The sequence below is a fragment of the Anabas testudineus genome, chromosome 16 (assembly GCF_900324465.2).
Source record: "Anabas testudineus chromosome 16, fAnaTes1.2, whole genome shotgun sequence".
Taxonomy (NCBI): Eukaryota; Metazoa; Chordata; class Actinopteri; order Anabantiformes; family Anabantidae; genus Anabas; species Anabas testudineus.
The window spans coordinates 10,746,342-10,764,452 of record NC_046625.1 but is presented as its reverse complement, the minus strand read 5'-3'; the positions used below and the strand labels follow the sequence as shown (position 1 = coordinate 10,764,452).

At 43.0% G+C, this 18,111-nt stretch overlaps 1 protein-coding gene across 3 annotated transcripts in view; it reads left to right on the top strand.

The window, feature by feature from the left end:
* The first annotated feature begins 5,621 nt into the window (after positions 1 to 5,621).
* The window catches only part of kcnn3 (potassium intermediate/small conductance calcium-activated channel, subfamily N, member 3), a 45,197-nt gene continuing 32,707 nt past the window's right edge, over positions 5,622 to 18,111 (top strand). The window contains exons 1-3 of one of the 3 annotated variants that reach the window (XM_026369923.1): positions 5,622 to 5,728; positions 8,085 to 8,679; positions 9,324 to 10,447. In XM_026369923.1, the coding sequence (XP_026225708.1) occupies positions 9,350 to 10,447 (1,098 nt within the window). In that variant the 5' untranslated portion in view covers positions 5,622 to 5,728; positions 8,085 to 8,679; positions 9,324 to 9,349. Of the gene's footprint in view, positions 5,729 to 8,084; positions 8,687 to 9,323; positions 10,448 to 18,111 lie in introns of all 3 variants that reach the window. The other 2 variants (XM_026369922.1, XM_026369921.1) reach the window with 2 other exon arrangements.

Genomic DNA, 18,111 nt, shown 5'->3' with positions numbered 1-18,111 from the left:
TCTCAGATGTTTCTATAAGGTGAACCTGTTTTGGTTCCGTCTCATAATCTGAGAAAGGTTATGTCTCTGTACATTTACCTTGTATGGACCGATTTGAGATTTAAACATTCAAGGTGAAGATATTTTGTCCAACACCTACAATAAGACATTTGTACAATATTAGAGTCACAATTAGTATTCGTATAAAATAAGGTACATCGTGTTCTGAATATTCACTTAAACTGAATTGTCATTTTCTCCAGTTATGTGTGAGTACAGCTAAATATAGCTAGTTTAGGATTCAACCATGTGTGAAACAGCATGCTGATAGTGTATAAATACAAAGATACATTCTAAACAATACACCTACGGGGTGGTGATGTGATATTTACTAAATTTACAATATACTAAATGTAATGCGGCTATGAAAGGGACCATGAGGATCACAACAAAAAAAGGGAAATCATGGGCATGAACATTCAGTCTGTCTGTTCTTCAAAAGATGTTTGCACACCGTCGCTCGGTGCGTCTTGTCGCTGGAAATTCACAGTGACGTTTAATGTCTAGTTCTGTATCCGGTGTAGCGTTAGATCTGGTCCAGTTCACCAGTATTTGTATTTGCCAAGTCACAGAACAATGGCAGCAATAGTGCCAGCTAATCAGTGTAGTACCTCATAAACAGTTTTAATGTTAACACCCCCCAACAGCCTGTTTCATTAGAGGAGGGAACAGAGCAAGGAACGCACAATGAGACATACAGTACTTAAACTCACATAAAACCCCTTATTATACCTACTTAATTACACTTAGGTTAGAACCATTTACTGTAGCTCCGAGCTACATTTGTATCACTGGAGCCTCTCAAGTAAACTATACTGTTAAAAACCCACGTGTACGTTTTCACACACAGTTCTATGCATGTGCTGTCTAAATAGCGTGGTTCTCTTCAGTCGGGATCTCTCCCCATTAAATCGGATTTACAGCATCCCTCCAGTCACGTATTTAGATGGTAGGAGGAGGGCAGGACTAATGATAGAGGGAGAGGAGTAAAGCACGATGGAGGGAAGAATGGATGAGGGGAACACAGCTACATGGAGTGAAATATTAGTCCGAACCGAAGGGCTTAAACAAGACAATCGATGCTCTCCAATGGAAATAAATGAGAGAGGGGAAGGAGGGAATAACTAGTTATAGACTGAGTGGAGAGAGGAATGGTTCAGAAACTAATGGTCATCAAAGGTGTAACACGAGGGATGGTTAAAGCCTAGAGGAGAGAGAGGGGCGACCTGGAAAAGTAGCACGGTAAAGTTTGACCATTGTTTAACAATAACACAGCTGGACTGAATACTGCCTCATAGTTACTATATGAACAATGTTTAATTAAACCAATGCTGTAATCCTGATTCTCTGATAATAAGAAGGCTCTCACAATAATCTTCTTTTAATCAGTGTCAACACAGCAAGACAGGAAACAACCAACTTCACACCGTCAGGGTTCACAACAGACTCCCCACTCCTGCTCATGTCACTGTCCCACACCATATTCAAAACTGCCCCCTGTAAAACCATGTCAGCTAGGAACTAGATTTACTTGTAGAAAGGGAACATACTAAACAACAAATATAACTATTTAAATTAAATAATAAAGCGCTGTAACTGATCACAAAATAATTAATTAAAGTATTTAATGTTATTCAATGTTTACAGCATGCTGCAACGGTTAAAAAATACGACGCAAAATAAATCAGAACAAACTCAAATAAGTGTCAACTGTACTTGAACTTCAGTGATAAGTAACTGATGCTGATGGTGACAGACAAACATTATCCCTGTTTAACGTCAGGATGTGATTTGCACTTCAACAAAAGCCCCCCTGTGCCTAAACGCGTTTGCACGCTGCTGCACACCTGCTAGGATGGCTGCAGATTTTAGCCTTGTTAGTTGATGGTATATTTAACATTTCACTGCCTGATAATTACATAAAGTAAATGAATTCTCTCCACTCACTACTACCCCTAAGCAGATATGTACCTTAACAGCTCAATAGAGGCTCATATATACGCAGTATGTGTTTTCACACTTTCATATTGTCATTAAAGATTAAGGAACAAGACGGCTTATTTCTGTTATATAACAGAAACAACTGTCTCAGCTCAAGGTCAAATTACTTGCTCGTTCTGCAGCTACAGTTAACTGTCAGACTCAATTTTGAGTCAGCGTGGATGAGAAGTCCTCAGAATGATGAAATTATAGGAGGATTTCAAATCTGCACTGATTATACAGTACAATGAAAACACATAGCAGTACAGTGACATTGTAACTAGGTCACTACCATGGTACTGTAAAGTACAGTACACTGCATGGAAAATAGACTTGTGCTGTATTGGTACTTCACTTTCTCGAGCAGTGTCACTAAGATGAGAGATGGGAGACAGGTGACTCAGGAAGACTGCAGTCAACCCAAACACATGCAAATACCAGCCCTGCATAACTTTACTATCGCGCTGACACTTTGAAACTGTAGATACCTCTTGAACTCCTCCAACGCCTCTAAATATTTGTATCGGAGCAGCTGCACTCACTTGCTAGCATGCGTAGTCAATTGCATCTCCATTCAAGTAGGACACAAAGCGTACAATATAGCATTCCTCCTTTCAAAGGGCTCCAGACCTTGACTCTCTGCTATCTAGGAAGTAGAAGTGGCGTAAATTTGACACGGCCTCTCAACACCGTGAGAGCATAGATCATCTCATAAATGTGTCGCACCATTGTGTTCTCTATTTTACAACAATTATCACCAGGCCTGCTATCAGCAGAAGAGAAGGAGCTGAGGAACGTATTTATTTCTTTATTTATTGTACGTTTTCACTTGATCTGAATCACTGCCTTGTTTATTATTCCCCATGTCACTCTCACTTTTTACTATTCTACTGTCAAATCAATAATAAAGGAATAAAAATCCACTTAAAATCACTGTGTTAACAGAAACGTCACTAACTGCTGAGTGACTGAAGCAAAACAATGAATATTAATATACTAATATGAAATGAAAGAGGAATTCAGTCTCTCAAGGAGAGATGTGAAGGCAAAGGAGCAGTGGCCACAGCCTTAGTGAGTGGTTCCTGTTAATATGTCACCATGTCTGTTTGTCGTAGAAGAGCCACAACAGACAACTTAATCATCTAGGCCGGTTCAAGAGGTGACTGGGATTCTTGCAAAGGGTGACCTGAAGGGCGACCTGAAACGGTGCCGCTTGGCCTAAAAGTGCCTGAACGTGTAGCAGCTGATCCATCTTAATGCCTGTGGACCTTGATGACAGGACTTCAGGATGAGAACGACTGATTGGTCCACAGCCTAACAACCTTCGAGCCCCAAAATGAAGCCACTCAAGGGGAAAAGTGTTAAAGTGGCAGGAAAAGTGTGTGAGTGGAAATCCGGCGGTGTCACTGGTTTGCTGACTAGTGTCCTTCAGTCAGCACAGCTGACAGAACAAACACGGCCACAGAGTACACGCCGCTGTGCTGCTGACACTGTGAAACTGTAGTAAACCTCTGAACTCTTCAAACACTTCCAGATATTAGTAACATGGCAGCTGCGCACACTAGTAAGCAACACACTCAACCAATCGGCCCTCTAGTTATGGTGCTCTGTGTAATATCTCGACACAGCATGTAATAAACCTGACATGGAGCAAAGAGTTGGTTTTTTTTGTTGTTGTTTTTTTTTCGGTGTTGAATTTCTGACAGACGTAGAGTCTAATAAAGCTGTGTTGGTGGCAATATGCTGTGTTTGTGTGTGTCTGCATGTGTGTCAGTCCTTTCATTAAAATGGCACAGTTGTTTGGATATGAGATGTTCTGCACTGCTTGCTCGCCACTTAAATGGGAGAGCACACACACACACACACACACACACAGCACCCCTTCCTTCTCTGTATCTTTTACCCCCTGTAGTTTCCCGTTCTCTGTATTTGATTAGTCTCTCTCAGGCAGTCCGATCAGAGTGCTGTTTGCTGTGCAGAGATCCATCTGTATACAGTGGTGGGTTTTAGGCTGTGGGTTCGCCCGCACAGCTTCCAGCCCTTAATGCAATCTGAGCCATTAGGATACAATGGAGTCGGTGTAGGGCAACGATTAGGACGTGTCTGATACAATGGGGTCAGCTCAGCGGCCTATTAAAAAGAGCCGTGCAGCTGTGCAATGCACTTGCTCATCACTTCTCTGGTGTTTATCATAGATCAAGTCAACAACAGGTGTCTGGAGAAAGACAGAAATCAGCATGTCCGTTTCCTTTTCCTCACTGAAACCTTGTAGATCAGACACTTGGGGGTCATGCTCTTCAGAACACTGTTCAACACATGTAACGTTGCATTAGCTTTGCTTTGAGATTTCTATTTGCTTCCACTGCACATTTCATAGGAAAACACTCTCAAACTACCACATCAAAATGCTGTGGGATGTTTTAATGTTATGTATTAATGTTAACTGTCCAGGTAATGAATAAAAGTCATCGTGTTGTCCTTTGACGTGATGGAAACATGACTTTGTGTGTGATGGGACGATCTATTGTCCTTTCACAATTATTGTCCTCCCAGTGGTCCTCTCACAATCTAATCAGCCCCTCTATCCTTTCACTCACGAGCCTGCCCATCCTAATTCTCACATTTCCTCTAGATCTAATTGTTTTCTATCCGATCCACACTGTGTCATTTCAAAGTGTTATGGAATTTGTACAGCATCATTTCCTGTTGTCAAGTTTTTCATGTTGCTTTGAACACAGAGGGACAGGAGAATGAGAGAGATCAAGTTGAACAAGTTGCTCATCTGTGTACCACAGCGTTGGCATAGAAACTGCCATCCCACTTTGTAATTTCTCTTTGTATTCTATTATTCATTCTCTCATTCACATATTTATTCCACCCTACATGGGATGTCTGCTGCAGGGCAGACGTAGGGACTAACCTTTTCATTCAAAGGGGCCATCATTCCTCCTCTCTGCTGTGTTTCTGGTGCTTTTCCTTGTTTCACTTTGACATCCACGTACTGTAATTGTAAATCTATTCTTTCCTCTCCTGCTTTTTCTCCAAAATCTCCATCTTCGTCTGCTGCCCCCTGACCTCTGTCGACCTGTAAACGACATACATTGCCTGCTGCCATTCCTGTTTTGTGTCAGTTTGAATGTCACTCTGAGCCTCTGGCAGTCTTTTTGTTCCATTTAGTGTTTGTCAAACTATGCCCTGCTTGCTAAATCTTCTGCGCTGTATTGGCAGAATACAAGCTGTGAAGAAACTGGATCCCGTAATGTTTTCATATGATTGAAATTAGTTTTTTTATTAGTATTATTATTTGAGGGGATAAGGTGAAATAACAAGATATGATACGAATCTATCAGCTGTGCAGGTGAGATACCCTCCTCAAGTACATACTGTACATACAGCCAAACACACATTTGTGTTTTTATTCTTATGTTGTCATCAAAAGCACGGCTCTGTTATATTTAGATGAACAGTATCTTATTTATTTATTATTAATAAACTCCATTAGGAGGCTGGTCGTCTGTTATCCTTCTGCAGATAAACCCCGCCTTAGCGTTGTTGTTTGTAGATAAAAGCGGGACTTTCAGTTGAGACTAACTATCTTTGGCCTAACTTTTGTTCTCGTCTTGCTTTCGGAGCACAGCTCTCAAGCAGCGCTAGCAGCACAGACTCAGGTCAGAACATCAGCTCCTTGAATTCATGATGAAACGTCCCAGTAAGTCTATATGAGTCATAAAGTACTGTGTACTGTGTACTTTGATTAAGATTAGAAACTGCTTTGTCCATTTCTCTAATATTCTTGATTGGTTGGTTGATTTAGTGTTTTTTTATTTATGTAGAAATATTGTAATTGTAACCCTAACCCTAACCCTATGTATTTATGTATAAGGTCAGTGCAGTGCATTGGTTTAATCAGTAGATGATCCTCTGATAATTTATACCTACATTTAGTCATTTAGCAGACGCTTTTATCCAAAGCGACTTACAAGTGAGACACAAGATACGAGGTAAAGGCAGGGTAGGCGTAAGGAGGTTTTGCATAAGGACCCCTACTGGAGGTAGACCACACGCTGGGATTTGAACCCCTGTCTACCACTACACTATCCAGCCACTATACCTAATGATTAGACCTTTGTACACTAAGTTATTTGGATAATATCCCACTAGTAGATTACATTAGTATTACTACAAAGTGACAGTACGTTTTCCAGTTTTGGCTACCTTAAATCCAAAGATATTTACCACACAAACATTTGTGTAAATGGTAAATGGTCTGCACTTATATAGCGCTTTTCTACCTGTGTGACATTTAAATATTTCTTGTCCTACTGAAAACAAACAAAACATCATGGGCTTGTAGGGATGGGAACCTGAAAACACTTGAGAGCATCTCAAAAACAAGATGCTACAGCTCAAAGCCTGTATCATTTGAACAGAGTATCAATTATGCTTGAAAAGCTTCAAGTAGTTGTAATTGTGTAGACTAATTGACTAATTATTTCAGCTCCACATGTTCCACAATCCTAACATTAATTATAAAAACCCAGATAACTGTTCCCCACAGTTAGTAGCTTCCTCATAAACCACTGCTCCAGTCCTAAAAATGCATGTTAATAGAATGATGAAGACTCTGGAAGTGGAGTCATCGCTATTTGACTGAAATCAGCCCCAACAAACACTGACCTTGTCTTAGCCCTCCACATAACTACATTTCGTCCCCATTCTCCCAGTGGAGCTGAATAAATAATTGGCTTAGATGACTTGACATTTGACCTTTCCCCGGGCCTTTATGAAGAAATTACCGCTTGTTGAATCAGCGACTCTCCGTCACGGACCCATCACGACTCCGCCCGGGGCAGAAACAACACACTGCTGTGCGTCTTTCCCTCTCACGACGAACCGACGGAGGAAATAATCCACTGTCAAGTTTAGACAGATGCTTGTAGCGCATTTAGAGGATAAGGTATGACAAAACACATTTAAAAAAAGGTCTATAATAGAAATCAAGTTATAATATGTGGGAGCCAGCTTTTTCTTCTTCATTAAAGCGGCGCCGTGCGCACCGAGTGAGGTGTTGGCACGTGGCGGGTGTTGTGTAAATACTTTAAATCATCCTCTACGAGATGTGATTTGTTTTATTGATGTCTGTCAGGTTGCGTAATCGCCTGATATGCTGACCTCTTATAAAGACACCGTCTAATCCGCCCTCCCACAGTTCCATGTCTGCACTCATCCGATTAAGGGGGCAAATAACGCACAGAGAAAGCCACAAGATTACACCTATTAAGCCAGGTAGAATAGTCTAATTATGTCGGATTAGGCCGTGGAGACTCTACTGAGTTGGAATTAATTGATTAGTACAGTAGAAATGAAACCAGAGAATACCAAACGAAAAATTCCGGCTGTTCAGAGTCCTGCAAATTATCCAACAGATTTTTTTTTTCTGTGGTATGACCCTTAATTGTTTTCTTTGAGGCATTAATTAGCTATTCACTCAGCTCTCTGCAGCAGGCCTGTGAGATATTCAGCAGCTCTCCACATTATCAACACGCAGTACAAAAAAAAGAAATATTGCATAAACTCTTATAGTTAGAGGCGAACATATTAGCATTTGATATCTTATTTTGGGCTGAATAATTACCTCTCCACGGGGGGGGGGCTCTGAATTTGTCAATTTAAGCACAAGAAGAAAGGTGCAGCTATAGGGGTTTTATCCGTGCGCACTCGCACTCTGCTTCCACACCCTCCTCTTCGCCATATGCTACAGTTTTTTTTTTCCTTTTGGCAAATCATAGTTTTGTAATAACAAGAGACAGTCTTGTTTTATAGATGTATTTGTTATATAAATGTGAAAATCGTTCTCTGGCTGCGCGCTTAAAGCGGGCGTAACAGGTGCCACACACAGTAAATAGGCCCTATAATCTTTTTTATAGAGGCATCAGGATCAAAGGTCAGATGGATCACATTATTTTGACACGGGGCTACTGTCTTGGCTAACTCCCAAATAATCCATCTACATTAAATGTGACATTTGGAGACTACATTTAATAAATCTTTCCACCTGTTTTCAGCGCTCATTCCGCCGTTTTGATTCCGTCCAATGGGAACGAACGACAGGACTGGAGGCGGAGAGAAGAGGGAGAGAAGTTGGAGGAGAGAGTGAGAGACGGATGTAGGGAGACAGTGAGCTGTAGATTGAGTGGAAGTCGGTGGAGTCACACATTAAATCACATACTTCACTGTTCATCTGAGGACTGTTACTTGACGTTCAGCTTTGTATTTTTTTCTCCTTCCGATTTTCCGGGTTGTGACGCGCAGCCACAGGTTGACCGATTTAATCCAGTAACCATGGATTATTCTTCTTCATATTGTGTCGATTGTCACTGAGGGGATCGAGATGGGCATCGTCGATAGATCACTGGTGACACAGACAGAAACAAACTGATCATATTAAGTGAGCGGAGACGGAGGCAACATCTGTGGGAAGCGACGCGCAATTTCGAGAGACAAGCGAGGACCTGTGGAGGATCTATATGAAAGGAGGCGAAGCGAAAAGATGATGGGATGGCCGTGACAACATGAAAAAGAAAAAGTGTGGTGATCTATTTTGATCCAGCCTGTGATTCAACACAACTAACCTGGGGGACAGAGACTGAGAGAGAAGAGGTAGGAGGTAGGTAGAGAAACAGACAGGGAGGAGGGGGCCGTGAAGGTGTCTGGTTATATCACACTGAAAGTAGGTTATTGTTTTGGATCAATCACATGCAGCCAACTTATGGTCACCTGAGGTGTGCAGTACAGTCACGGCACTTATTACTGTCAGAATTGACGGATGTGGAATTATTATCCTCTAGTCTCTGAGCCTGATCTCATTGCTATGGTGTAAAGCCAGTGGATTTGCACTATCCCCCAGGCTAACAACAATGTAACACAGATGACATTTTATGGCATGGATTGCTGGAAGTATTGTGGGATGTGACAGAAGGAGAGGACACTGGGAAACAGAGAGAGTGCTGAGAGAGGGTGACTGGGCAGCTGACTCAATTGTGACTCAAGGAATAACATATTCCCCAATTACAACCACTTCTCTTCCCTCTGCTGCCGCTCTTTGTGGCACATCGTTTGGAGTTTTGCCTTTTCTCTCATTTAACTACTCGTTATCCATCACAGTGCTCCGCTACACCTCTCCTCAACCCCCCTCTCCCTATCCCTTCCTCATTACTACTGTCATAAAAAATAGTATGTGTTCTGTATAATTTTTCTCCTGGGTCTTTCTTCACAGTTCTTCTCTCTTTTGTGTTTCTCTGCAGACAGGTGTGTGGCCACAGCCGTGACCATGGAGCCTCCCCCCTCTCTGAGCTTGGCTCTACTAGGAGGGAGTGAGGATGAGGACCAGCGCTTCCTCTTTCCCCTGGGCATTATATCCCATCCATCCACCACTGGCAACCAGCCAGGATCCAACCACTCCAACCACATGGGAGGATCAAGCCTGGATCGTTTAAATGGCAGCACCCCATCCCCGTCCCCTGCCACGCCCAACCTGCCTCCAGCATCGCTCCCCAAGTTGCCCATGTCCTCCTCTGGAGCCCAGCCTCTACCCCCCCCAATCCCAAATGCTCTGCACCCAACCAGCACCCCACTCTCCTCCTGCTTAGGCTCACAGCATAGCCTGAGCGGGGACTCCCCGGTCTACAACGCCCTCTTTTACTCCTCCCACTCGCCATCCATGGAGCGGGAGAGGGACAGAGAGCGTGATAGGGACAGGGAGAGAGAGAGGGGCTGCAAACACAGACAGGCCAGTCCTCTGGTTCACCGCAGGGACAGTAACCCCTTCACGGAGATTGCCATGAGCTCCTGTAAGTACACAGGCGGGGTAATGAAGCCCCTGAGCCGCCTCAGCGCCTCCCGCCGAAACCTCATAGAATCAGACAGCAGCAGCGAAACCAAAGAGGGTGGAGTTTCAGCTGTTGCTGGGGCAACGGCTTCTGGGGGGCATGACCGACAGCGAGAAGCCCCTCCTACCTCCTTGATGGCCCAGTCCTCCACGAATCAACCCCCAATCCAGAGCCCCCCAGAGATTGTGATTTCATCCAAAGAAGACTCGCCATACCCCAGAGGGGGGTATGACATCACAGACTCCACATCCAACCAGATGTCCATCTACCACCAGAACCATGCCCTGGTGGAGAGCAGGCGAGCGCAGACGGGCAGGGGGAGCAGGCAGGGAGGGGCCGGTGCTGTGGGCACCGGGGCCAGGGGCAGCACCTCAAAGGCCCCCAAACGAAAGAATCAAAACATTGGCTATAAACTGGGACATCGCAGGGCACTGTTCGAGAAGAGGAAGAGGCTGAGTGACTATGCCCTGATCTTCGGGATGTTTGGCATCGTCGTCATGGTGATTGAGACAGAGCTGTCATGGGGCGTGTACACGAAGGTGAGGGGACGGGGCAGCAACACACCACAGATTTTGCACACTAGCCACGGGAGGAGGGTTGTAGTGTATTGGAGGAAAGATAATCCTGATGATGATGATGTCACAGTGATGTCATCGGGATACCCTAGCTTGGGTTTGGAGAAAGCTCCCAAACTGGGGATCTGATGTTTTATCAGACAGGGAAAGTTCAGGTAAAGGTCGTATCAAGTTGGATTATGGGAAGGGTTTTTGGAGTCAGACATTCACACATTCACTGCTTCAGTTTTGACAAATCTGTTTTTAATCTGCCTCTCACAAATTATCCAGCTCTAGTGTGTAGAGTGAGTAGCTGGAATCTCAATCCAGTCTTTTTGTCTTTTATTTTCACAGTATCTAGTAATGACAGATGGCAGGTGTAAGAGGAGAGAGAAAGAAAAGGGACGACATAAAGCAAAGGTCACCAGCCACATTTCAGACATGTTAGATAATATGCATCATCAGCCCCCAGGTCACAAGTGGGCTCCAACTTTAGCTGTTAGGACGAGTCAATGGGCAGATAATTAGAGCCCACTTTCGCCAGTTTATGACAGAATTCTTGATTGGTACACCCCGCTCCATCTGACCAACACCATGTTCATGTTGTTGGAGGGCTGTGTACTGTAATGACCAGGCCTGACAGTTGCTGCTTCTGGGTGATGTAATGCAATGATGCAGAGGACATGGGGGGCAGATTATCAGTAGGAGGCCAGGATCTAATTTGTCTGTGTAATGGGGAGTGTAATAAGCTGAATTGGCCCCTGGCTGCTATTGTCTGTTTATTTTGGGTGTGTGTGTATGTGTGGTACAGGGTCCCAGCGAGCCTTGGAGCATGTTGTGCCCACCTTCCTGATGTAGAGAAACTCCTGTCCTTGTTCCATCCTCTCTTTGGGTCTGACATTATCACACAGGGTTAGTTTTCTTTGGTTAATAAGATGGAAACATTACTTCCACTTACTCAGCTTGTCCTGTACGGATCATTGATCATGTGAAGGAGATGTGAGATCATGTGAGTGCACAGATTTACAGGTAGCCTATTAGAATAGGTTGGCTAGGTGTGTCCGCCTCCTCTCTGTTTCTCTTTCTGTTCTCTGTGGTCTCCAGTAAGTACTTGGTCTCTCACTGGTATTTTAATTGCTAGAAAAATCCGCCAATTTGACGTTGCTGCTCATGTCTTTGCTTCTTTATCTTTTTGCCCCTGTATCCCATTCACTTCCCTATGAAAATCACTGTTTTAGAAGCAGTGTCTTTTTATTAATGAAAATTCATGGTTTGAATTTCTGTCTCCTTGTCTCTTTTCTTCCTTTCTGTCGGTCTATTCTCCTCCCTGAACGAGACGGCCGAGACTTTTTAATGCTCTCTTTCTCTGACTGTCTCTTTTATGTTTCAACTCCACGCCTGTCTCTTTATCCCGATTTCTTTCTTTCTTTCTTTTTCCCCTTACTTTCTCTCTTCCTTTGCTCCTCTGCTCTTCCAGTGGGCGTCAAGCTGGGGGAGTGTGATCGGAAGAGTGAAGCGGCTAGGCGAGAAATGAAAATCTGTAGAAGGAGAAAGAAAAATGGGAAAGGCGATAATGAAAACCCTTATTTAGGTTCTTAAGCTACAACCAGTACAGTCCTCATCTAATGGACAGCTGTGTTTGCTAGTGCCCTCACCTTATTGATTAATCTATGTTGACTAGGATATGTAGTTATGAACAGGAAGCCAGAGTTGAGGAAGAATAGTATGTAAAATATCTGTGGACCTCGTTATCTCCATTCAGGGTTGTACATTTTTAAAGGGAAGGTGAACCCAGACAGTTAAGTGCGCTTCAGCAAAGCATGCTCAAAATTCATGTTTAAATGCAGAGTGCCAAGTTATATATTTTTTTCCTTTTGCTGATTTGGTTTGAATCCAGCAGATACTGGAGTTCCATCAGACAGTTCAGGCCCTCACTTAGATAATTGAGGTGGAAAGGAGCCCGCTGGTTGTTGTGAAAAATGGATAGAGATCATGAGGATGAATTAGAGAATGGAAAGGAAATGGATGGGAGGACAGCAGAGAGAGAAGTGGAGAGGTTCATGCAGTGCTCTAAACGAGTCTAGGAGGAAAGCCTTGAATGATTTCATTTATTGATTATTGATCATCTCTCACCCACACATGCACTGTGGAACCCTGCACACACATGCCGTGCAATTGCACATTGAAAATGGATGCTGCCTGTCAGAGGCGCTATATTGCATGCTGTGTATTGATAACCATACTTGAGAGGTGGTGTGAGAGCCTGTGAGGAAATGGCTACCAATCATTTTTGATTATTGAAAATATATAAAAATATATGCATCCTGTTTATAGCTTCACAACATTTCTGTGTCTTTGACAATAGCTGTGAAGTCAGTGTCACTGTGCGCTGCTGGTGTGTGTGTGTGTGTGTGTGTGCCACACTCTCCTGCACTTTTTCAGCAGGTCCAGCTGCTCTATTGCTCCCAAAAATAGAGATGAAGAATAAGAATGGAACTAAACAGGGTGGGTTGGATTGTGTGAGTGCGTGTGTGTGTGTGTGTGTGTGTGTGTGTGTGCGTGTTAGCAGGGATAAAGGCAGAGAGGTTAACACAGGAGAACATGGTGTTCGTGACTGTCGATGTAGTGAGTAAGCATATTCATGTGTGGAAACAGATTTCAAACCATGTCAGCACATACTGCAACTAGAGTTAGGATTTTCCATTCATTGTATTTTAGTCTCTATCTTCAGGTATTATGGAGTCCAATTCCATGCAAAGATTGAGTTATTATTAAGACCACATGTGAGATCAAAAAGTAAAATGTAGTTTATAGATGTAAAACTGATCTTGTGTATGTAAATTCAGCACGCTTGGCAGTGGCAGTAAACTCCTGTATTGTGCATGTCCAATCTCAGTGGTTGAGCCAAGATGGATTACGCAGAAAGAATATTGGATGATGAAATAATTCATGAATGTGAAATAATTTAATTTGCTCTCAGGCAGAATTGTGAGTTTTCACACAAAAGCTCTCCAACACAGAAGCAAATCGGAGGCATTCAAATTACTCGCATAGCTTATTTCGAGGCCTGTTTTGAGAGTCACTCTATACTGTACATCTTCAGAGTGTGAAGCATCTCTCGACATTTTCTGTTCCCTCTATTCGTGATTAGTGTCACCAGTTCACTGCCACTGACCTAGGACCTTGACACTTCTTAAGGTAACAATAGTAAAATGACAGGTACTCTTTAAAGATGTATGAGCTTCTATTATTGATTTTATTAGGAGCAGGTTAAAGGAGAGGGGTCCTGGTGCGACATATCTGAGAATAACCAAGGCCCTCGGACACCTGAGACCTTAACACACATCAGTCACATCAGTAGATCATTTCACAAAGGCCTACATGGCTTATGAACCCTGCTCTGTGCCACGTATCAGGCCTGCAGTGGAACAATACTATTCTGAGGGGATGCACAGCTGTTGTCAACTTCACCTGTCACACTATTAGTATACACACTTACTGCCTTGACATACAAATGGGTGTTTGTGTGTGAGAGAAAGGAGTACAGGGGTATTACTATTTGTGTGTGTGTGTGTGTGTGTGTGTGTATGCGTGCATACCCACTTACTGTTCATCACCACAAGCAATGATTTCACATTTAGCAGTAGTACTCACTTCCATTGTGCCTTTCCTTCCCTCCTCCTCTCCTTCTTCTCACTTACGAGGAGTGTTTATGTTTTTCCCCCAGCGTCTTTTAAATACGTCTCCTCTCCACTTCCCCAAGGGGGTCATTGCCATCCCAGCAGGCTTACAGCATTTCTCTCATACCCCCTTTGCTACCTTCGTCTCTCCATCTCTGCCCTCGCCCCCTTATCTATGACATTTCTCACAGACATTTACAGCGAGACCTTTCTGGGCCTTTCTCTGCTAGACCACTTACAGTGGCTATGTGCTGGTTCTCAGACAGTACATGAAGATCATCAGGGACTTAAACTCACCAACTGCCACCATATTCTCTAAAGGAGCTATCAGCCGTCTCAGCACTTCAGCGTGCTCTCTCTCCTCTCCTCCTCCACCTCCTCTCCTTTCCTCCACTCCACACTCCCTTCATCTTCTAGATCACAAGCTTCTAAGGGACGGTAGATCCCACAGGTCCCACTACTAACAGGTACAAATATGCTCATTTCTTTCAGTGTAACAAGGCTAGGCTACCTCTCTCTGTGAGTGTAAGTGTGATGATACACAAGGGTGTGTTAGACCTTGGATTATCCGCCATTAACGTAAATATTCATGTCTCTGAGTAAATGTCGTCACCTCTATGCAGTCTGTCATTGTGCATTCAGCTCTGTCATGTTAGTATCTGTGGATGTATCTGATAGCGTGCGTGTGTGTCTTAACATCCCCCTTTTGTCTGGATTTGTGGAATGTGTACGACCACAATGGCATGTGTCGATGTGCAGACGAGTGTGTGTGTGTGTGTGTGTGTGTTTATCCTGGTAAGGTGACATTGCTCCTCTGTCTACTGCCTGTTTCCCTGGAGACTGATTGCAAGAAGGTATCACTCTGACAGGGAGAGACCCCCAAGACTAACACATTACAACACACTCACGCGCATATACACACTTTCATATTCCTCTCAGCCACACATAGTGAGCAGCATATCACTACGAGAGTGATGTGCTCGTATCTGAAGTCGACTTGCTCTCACATCTGTGTCAACAAGGGTGAGGAGGGGACAATTGGGGATAACCATCATCTAGATAATACCCTGTGAGCGTGCGTGGTTGCATGCATGTGTGTATGAGTGCTGATTGAAAGAAGCTCAAAAAGCTCATTATCACTGCATGTCATCCAACGAGCCATTGATCCACACAAACCAAGCACACATCACACACGTAACACATGCACACACACATACAAACATATAATAATTGAAGTTTTACTTCATTGCTGTATGGGCGTAGTCTCTTTTCCTCTTCAAAACAACATCACACGAGCTGTTTCTTACTTTGTCAAAGCTATTTAACTAAAACCCAGTTCATGCTTGCTACCTGCACATAGCCACGTGAAAGTGTGTGATGTACCGTACATTTCAGCGTGGACTTTTTGGGCTTTAGGTTGCGTTACTAAATGAATGGAAAAGAAGTGGATTTCGAAGACAGGCTGTGCCAGGAGATCTGCCATTATCCATATCTTTATAATTCATCTTTAAGGGAGTACAAAGGCACACAAATGACCTTTTCCTGTTGTGAAGTCAGATACGATAAACAATGGAGCTCTTCTTCATGTTGTCGGGAGGTCGATATCTTGTTTCTAGTGCCACAGATTGTAACATACGTAAATCCCCAGCTGTCCAGGACTATGTCGAAGTATGAACAAAGCCCAAGTGTCACTGTTGCATTAATTTAGAAGAGCAAACACCTGCGTCAGATGTGTCCAGTTACTGGAAATGAATGAAACATTGCCTCCTCAATCAGCATCAAGACGCCACAGTGGTCACAGTGTAGAAAAGCCCAAATGAACAGAAAGCATACGTGTAGACTAGTGAATCACCGTTAACAATAGGTACGTTCACTGTACCAGCAGAGTGAGTGGAGTGGAAAAAGGCAGAAACAAAATGCTCCTGACAGTGTGATGGGCAGAACTGAAAAAGAAAACTCAATGGCCAACAAACGGCTGGAGAGAAAACGCAGTAAGAGAGAGCGAGAGAGGAAGTAAACTCCAAGCAAATCATATTTCAGCTCACCGGTGTGACTGTCTGTTTAAACAGAATCACTGCTGCAGCCCAGTCTGCATTTTTCTCATTAGCACAACAAGTTCAAGAGTTTGCTTCAGTGGGTACAAATGAGATGTTAGAAGAGAACAGACAGACCAAAACAGGAAAAGAAAGCACGAGTAAATACAGACCAAAAGACAGATAGACCTTTGGACAAGCTGATAGAGGGGGAATCATTGGAGAGCCAAAGCTAGATGGTATTTTTCCAGTGTTGTGCAGTGGCCCATAACCACACTGATATGAACAACAAATGGCCAACACTCACTTAATGTTCTCCTTGTGTGAATGTGTGTGAATGTGTTGGTGCATTTGTGTGTGTTGCTCAACTATACCAATACTTAGCAGGGGGGGGGGGGTCTGGACATTAACTGTGTGAGTGCTTGTGAGTGTTTGTGTATTGTGGAATTAATAGCATTAAGCCTGCGAAGCATCTAGAGATCCTAAATAGACACAATAACACACTAGCACACTCTATTTTCCAGAAGGCTGACTTGCAATATGTATTCATGAAGCCAAAATTCAATGTAGATTCTGCTTAATAACGTCATGAAGGAGGCTGAGTAATACAGGTCTAAGCTCAGAGAGCACACTCAGAGTAACAGAGTGTGCGGTGATGAATCCGTAACAACATCCTTCTTAACAGCTGAAATATCTGATGAGAGCTGCTGCAGTCTTAAGGTGGCTCAACTCTTCTCTTGAAGGAGGCTATTGCGTTCATCACGTGACCTCGGTGATCCTGAAAATGAATGTGCTTTGGAGTTTTTGTATATTACATTCCACTTTTCAAAACATAGACCTTGAGCAGATGTAGAGAATTGAATCATTTTAGCAAATGTGGCTGTTAGAAGCTGAAGTACTGAATAGAGCTAGTTTTATTTCTAAGGCTTGTAAAATCAGACTAAATGCGTTGTTTGACTGCTCAATCCTGACATTTCGTACGTGCAAACATAAGAGTTTTTTGCCTACATTAGACAGGATAGGAGATGTTATGAAACAGAATATTGACACTAAAATACGTAACTAAAAATACCAAAACAATCAACGTGGTGAGTGATGCTGATAAAATTAAACTCCGGACAGGTCAGAAAGCCATTTTCATTCATGCTTCTGCTTGTTTAAACTGTACATAAATAGAGTAAACAGAGAAGAAAACAATCCAATTGTACTTGTAACTTATCTAATTTTTATTAGTTCCTAATCCTCTCTTCTCCCTAAAGTTTAACGGAATAATTTGGTTCAATTTTTGATTTTTATCACAGCCTGACATATCACCATTCTGCTGTAAATATTACCAGAGCACCTCAGATGAAAAGTGACTGACCTAAAACAAACAAAAAAAAAAACCTAGAAAGAAATCTGTGAGCGTTTTGTTATTTTACCTTCTCAGTAGGAACAAATGAGTGTTGGCTGAGTGCTTCAGACCTGACACCAAAGAAGGAAGTTGGAAAGTAAATCATAGCATTGTTGATTTTGATGTGTTTCTTAAATTTGTCGACAGTAAGAAAAATAAATAATGACACCAATCTTACCATCCTGTTTCTTATGTGCTCTGTTGATTTTTAACACTGATGGGACCACTGATTACACCTATTGGTTACTTATAAACAGTTTTATAATATGCAGTTGATATTTCAGGCAGGAACAACAGGTGACGACCTCGCGGTGATGCCAGAAGAAGAGTCAGTATCGCCAAAGTCAGCGCGATTAATCCTCTGAGGAACAATGAAAATTTCATGACAATCCATCCAATAGTTGTCGAGAGATTTCAGTCAGGATCAAAGTGTGGAGCTGACAGGCAGACTGGTTAACAAGGTTTCCTGATGGACAACAATAATGGCTGAGATGAAAGCAAAGAATATCAAAAGCTGAAGCGGAGTGACACTTTGTATAAGGA